Raw genomic sequence first — 6,247 nt, forward strand, 5'->3', positions numbered from 1 at the left:
GCACTCGCCCTATAGCAAAAAAAAAAAAAAAAAAAGAGAGAGAACCCCAAAATGTTTCCCTAAGGGAGCTCTGATGGTGGTGACTGAGGCATCCCCTGAAAAGAGCCCTGGGAAAGCTGTGAACAGAAGTCACGTTTTTTTTCTGCTGCATCTGCAGAGCCCATAACTCAAAGCTGATTTATCCAGTGGTTAGTTAAATGAACAGCCCTGAGGGAAAGCTGGGAGGGCGGGTAGTCTGAGAGCTCTCAAATTACTGATTTCCCAGGGAAGAGACAGAATTATCAGCCTGGAGAGAACCAATGATACAAACCTATTCAACAAGAGACCAGCTGCCATGCCCCAGGGCTGTGGACAGGACTCACACCCAGGCAGCCATCACAGGCAAAGTGCTGGCCACCCAGGAACTGTCCAGCATCCTAGATTCCCTTGAGCCTGGCTTTTCACTGGATGGTCTGTGAATTCTAGGTCTGATCACCTAAGCTCACCGGGCCCTCAGGCTGCCAGACCTCAGAAAGGCAATCCTACTCTACCCCTTTCTACAGTGGCAAGAGAGATCTTGTCCCAAACCCCGGGACACACACCACAGCTTTCTGTGGGTCCCCACAATTCTGAGTCCACACTCCACCCCTGGCACTGTGGGGCCCCATTCCCTCCCATCTACCTCCTCTCCTGCTGCTCCCCAACCCTGCAACCTCTAGGCCACGCACTCAGAACCTGGTTCTCCAAGGCCATGCTCTCCAAAGCCCACAAGTCATTGCCCAGCTGTCACCTCTGTGAACTGGTGGGTCCAGGGACTCCCCCAGGACACCTTACCTGTCCTGAGCTCAGTGCCCTCAGTGGCAATCAACTGTCTATATACTCTGTCTCCCCACGGGGGTTAGGGGAAGGGGGTTCTGCTATGGTTCTGCTATGAGGGGTTAGGGGAAGGGGGTTCTGCTACGAGCACACCAGGTCAGAATGTCGCCACAGAGCTCAGAGGACAACGGGCTCAAACACTGCATCCCACACATTGACGCTGGACGGGTCTCCCTGCCCCTCCTCTGTACCTCCACACCCAGATCTAAATTCCCACTCCTCTTCTTGCTCCAGCCCCTAACCTGCATGTCCTGTGTGGGGCCCTGACCAGCATCCCATGTGACAAGCCACTTAACCTGTGTCGCAATTCCTCAGAGATCCTACCCAGCAAGACTTGTATACAGACTTCAATGGGTTACGGCAGCTAGAGGTTGGCAGAGTAAGCCCTTTACTAACATCGCTGTTATCATTAAAAAGTGCCCATAGCATAGCCAGCCCTGTCCTCCAACTTTTTCACAACCAGTATAAGGGTTTTCCTGAGCCAAGAACAAGAGAAAACCACTTTCTTCAACCTTTGGCTATGGCCCCATCAGGTGAGGCTGAGTCAGAAGGATCTGACTGCAGGGCATATAAACCTGGAGCACAGAGCCCCATCCCAGAGACCAGCATGGGTCCCACAGCACAGGCCGAATGAGCCATTCCCAATCTCCCCCGGTCTCTGGGTCTGAGTCTTACCGAGCAGCCTGGCCAAGGAGATCTGGAACACAGAGCGTCCTGTCCCCATTCTTAGACGCCTCACTGAGGCCATGGTATGGGGACAAAGAGGCCTGTCAAGAGTCCCCTTTCTCTGGCCACACTGCTCAGCCCTGACTCCAGTCTCAACAGAGGGGGTCTCATCAGTCAGATGCTCTGCTAAGGCCAGAATCTTCTATAACCATGGACTCCCACCCAGGACAGCTAACTGCGTAAACATGCACCTCCTCCCCAGCCCTATACTAAGGATGACCCCAGATTCTCTCTCTGAGTCCTCGCAATGCCTCTGAGAAGCCCCTGTACTAGCTTCCTTTTACTGAGACTCAGAAAGGTTAAGCAACTGCCAAGGTCACACAGCCAGGAAGCAGCAGCCCCAGGAAGGTACCCCAAACTCCAGAAACAAATTCTGCATCCCCTGAACCATATCCTATGTCCCTTGTCAAGGGTCCTGCAAGATTTGGGATGAACTGGAAAAACATCTGGTCCCAGAAAGCAAATGAATGTCCTCCCTGGGGGTATGGCACCTCGAAGCTGGATAGACAAACCAGGTGACTGCCTCAGCCTCTAGTTTTCTTTCTTTTTTCTTTTTTAAAACTTTATTTATTTATTTCTATTTCACCAGAGAGGGACAGAGAGAGAGAGAGAAAGCAAGCCACCAGGTCTAGGACTCGAAGCACAGTCAGCCATGTGGGAGTCCAGTGCCCTTAACCACCATGCCACCCCCTAATGTCCTGCCAGGGGCCCTAATGACTCCCAGTATTCCACAGCTGGGCATATGCTGCAGACCAACAGATGGGGACCACTGTTCCAACCCAGTCTCTTTCCAGACAGAGGAGAAAAGTGAGACCCCAAGAAGGAAGTGGCCCAGGCATGAATATCCAGCATTGTACTAGCAGTACCATACCAGAACCCAACACTGTGACCTTGGGCAGTTGTTAGGGCCCCTCTGGGCTTTAGTTTTCAACTGAAAAAGGAAGCTAAGGCCCTTCAGCCTCAAGGCGAGCACCTAATCCCCCTGGTGTCTGCCAGGAACTGGACTCCACCCTCCCCGCCCTCCACTGGATTCAGCAATCTCTCGGAGGAGGGCTGTAAACAGGAAGGGCCTGGGAGAGCTGGGGCAAGAACTCTAGGACTGGTAGTTGCAGAGAGCAAGGGGAAGAAGCTGCACTACGACCTAAAGTGGGACCAGGCTCTGAGGAAGGGAGGTCCTCTTGGAACCAGGAATGGTACAGGCCTCCCACTTGGGTTCCGACCCCACGTCCTCCACTTAACGACTGTGTGATCTTGGACAGGGTAGCGCGCTCTCTGAGCCTCACTTTCTCCCAATCACGGGATCAGGGAAAATGAAAGCACTGCCTCCTAGGAATCATTAGGGTGACGTGGTCTGGGCCCCCACCTGCTTAGGAAAGGTGTCAGAGAGGGATACAGCGGGCTGCAGCGGGGCTGGACTGCAGTCCCTGGCCCAGGAGAGGCTCTCTCCGGCCGGCTCGTCGGGGACAGGACGCGACCCGGCAGCGCCCCACCGATCTCGGAGCTCCCACCTCTGCTCACACTCCTGGGGAAAGCTGCTCCCCTCGCTCCCAGAACGGCTCATGCCCAGCTCGCACTCCAGTCTGGTGGGGGCGCGCCGGTAGCGCCGCGAGGTGCGGGGACGGCAGTACCTCTACATGCGACCCGGCTCCCGGTCCAGTCCCCTCCCCAGGCGCGGCCCGCTCACCAGAGTCGACTTGGATGCTTTGGCAAGTGCACAACGCCGCCGGGCAATCGCGGTCGCTGCCGCGGGACCAGCCCAGAAGAGGTTCAGACTCCTGCTCCGCCATCTGGTGCCGGTGCGCTAGACCCGGCCCTCAGATGCGAAGAGTCGCGAGCGCCAACTCAACTGCGCAGGCGCAGCGGACCTGTCTCTGGCGTGGGGAAGCAGCGGGCAGCGCTGTGACGCATGGAACTCCTTTCACTATCAGCCAATGAGAACAGAGAATACGTGCGTGAAGGCGGGGCTTCCTAGGGCCCCGCTCCCGGGGTAAGACTAGCTTTCTTCCACTCAGGGATGGGCGCTACCGTGGGGTTTGTTTTCCTTCTGTTTTGTTTTGTTTTTGTTTTGTTTTCCTTCTGTTTTGTTTTGTCTTTGAGAGAGATTTTTGTTATAGGGCGCATGCGCTGGTTGGAGACAGAAAGCAAGAAATCACTCACCAGGAGGGGATGGCCACACCGCAGTTCCTTCCTCTTCATTCTCCTCTCAGGATCTTGGGCACGCATGCACACGGGCCCACCATGAGTTTTAACTCGCCAGGTCCGGGACTCGAACCACAGTCGACTATATGGGATTCCTGCAATGTAACCATTTCGCCATCTGCTGGTCCCCTACTCTAGGGTTTTATGGACCTTCATAGGGAATGCGTTCTCAAAGAATGTTCTCAGGATCAAAAGCATCAGCATCACCTGGAACTTTTTAAAAATATAAATCCATGGCCCTCCCAGGCATATGAATCAGAAATTCTTACCGTAGGAACGTGTATTTTAACAAGCATGCAATATAATTCTGGTGCATGTCTGTAGTAGGTATGAGAGTGAACGCAAAAGACAAAATCAGGAGAGAGATAATAGCCAAATCCCCAAACAGGCCAGTTTTGGCCAGTATGATAAGGCCGTTCTCTCTCCTTTAACCTTTACAAGAAAAGTATGTTTGAAATGACTGATTTATTAATACTTTGTTTTCTGTTTCTGCTTTCCTCTGCCCTTTTCTGTCTGTAAAACCAAACTCTCCTGTTCAGCTAGTTGAAAGGATTTTTTTCTATTTATAAAATCAGGTGCTGTGCCATTCTAGAATCACAAACAAAAGCCAACTAAGATTTTTAAACTAAATTTGTTGTGGTTTTATCTTTTGACATGGCTTTGATTTGCATTTCCCTAACTATTAATGATGTTGAGGGGGTTTTTTTGTTGTTTTTCATTTTGGCAAGTTTTTTGCTTTAGTTTTGGCGTTTTATGTTTGTTGTTTTTGTTTTATGTTTTGCCAGAGGTCACATGATGAAGAAAGAAGGAAAAAGTATCCCCTAATGGGACCTAGTCACACTGCAATCCTTTTTTCTCCAATTCTTCATCCTGTCAAGAGCCTGATGTGTTTTTCAAGTCGCAGGGGTTGAGAGTCAAACCCTGGTATGCCACATAGGATCTGGCTTCTTCTGCTATGGTACACACTTGTCAAGCATCTTTTCATGTGTTTAGTTTATCTTCAGAGAAATATCTGTTCATGTCCTTTGCCCATTTTTTTTTTAATTTTATTATCATCATAATCTTCTTTCTATTACACTAGATTACATATAACTTTACATTGACTTCCATTGCTTTTTCAAAAGGGAATGCCATGCATGTCAGTCAATACAGAGATATCAATCTCCCCGCTTTATCATTCAATATCTTTTCCATGCTTTTCCCAATAATTATTATTATAATTTTTTTAAACAGTCAATCACTATTTCTCATTTTGCTTATTAAAAAGACTTCACCCATCATGAAATACTTTCCAGACCGGTTCAGTTGAGAATACTATACATGTCATCATCAACAGATAATAAACCATATCTATTTCTCATTAACATCCTGCCTCTCGATTGTTCACTGCTGTCTTTATCCTCTTCTCTCTCCTTTTTTTTTTTTATACTTTGTTTTTTATTATACATTTTTTTTTCTCTCATCACAACACACATATGAATTTTCCATCCAAAATACACTGTGCATTGGCTCAATCAAGCACATCAACATATATGTTCTCAGCAAATGATTTCCCAATTTTTGTGTCCTGCATACCTTGCCTTTTGTTTTGCCATCCTAGGTTCCCCATCCCCACCCTCTGCCATGTCCCATCTTCCTCCTCCATTGTCCCTGACATTCATGATTGCCCTCAATGGCTTCCGCCCCCCCCCATTCAATTGTTCTACCAATGAACTCAATTTGTCTAAATATATCCACTAGCTAGCACAGCTGACATATCCTTACACATGTATCCAAATTCCTTTGCCCATTTTTGAATCAGGTTGTTGGGGGTTTTTTGTTGTTGTTGAGTTTTAGAATATTAATTTATATTAATAGGAAATTAATTAATACCATGTAAATGTTGTGCAAATATTTTCTCCCATTCTGTGGACTGCCTTTTTACTTTTTTGACAGTATCTTTTTTTTCTTTCTTCCGTTCCTTTTTTTTTAATTGCCAAAGAATGGATGAGTTTCACAGAGTGAGAGAGAAAGAGAGAATCTCCTCCAATGGGATATGGTCATACTGCAATTCTTTTTCCTTCGTTTTTCTGTCATGGCAGGATTTGGGGCACCCATGCACATATACCCAGCATGTTTTTCAAGCTACTGGGGTGGGGATTTGAACTCTTGTCAATTATGTTGGATCCAGCTCCCTGTGCACTATAGGCCCGGTCCTGATGGTATCTTTTGATGCACAAAAATTTTAAATTTTCATGAAGCCAAATTTGTCTCTTTTTGTTGCCCATTCCTTCGATGTCATATCCAAGAAATAGCCAAACCTATTCTCATGAAGCTGAGACATAGGGAGGTTCCAAAGTGAGATGAGGAACATTCCAAACACCTAAAATCTGACAGACAAGAAGTGGCTGAGAGACTTGGTCTGAACCAGCTGGAACCAAGATACACCTGGAACAATCTCTACCTAACCTTCAGACTCATACCTTTA

General features: G+C 48.3%; 1 protein-coding gene across 1 annotated transcript in view; it reads right to left on the minus strand.

The window, feature by feature from the left end:
* Positions 1-3,528, minus strand: part of TPCN2 (two pore segment channel 2) — a gene marked incomplete in the record, with an annotated part of 37,705 nt that extends 34,177 nt beyond the window's left edge. Inside the window, 1 exon segment of the mRNA XM_014585326.2 lies at positions 3,266-3,528. Within this exon segment, the coding sequence (XP_014440812.1) occupies positions 3,266-3,368 (103 nt within the window).
* Between the last annotated feature and the right edge of the window lie 2,719 nt (positions 3,529-6,247).

This window comes from Tupaia chinensis, unplaced genomic scaffold (genome assembly GCF_000334495.1).
Source record: "Tupaia chinensis unplaced genomic scaffold, TupChi_1.0 Scaffold149501_1, whole genome shotgun sequence".
Taxonomy (NCBI): Eukaryota; Metazoa; Chordata; class Mammalia; order Scandentia; family Tupaiidae; genus Tupaia; species Tupaia belangeri.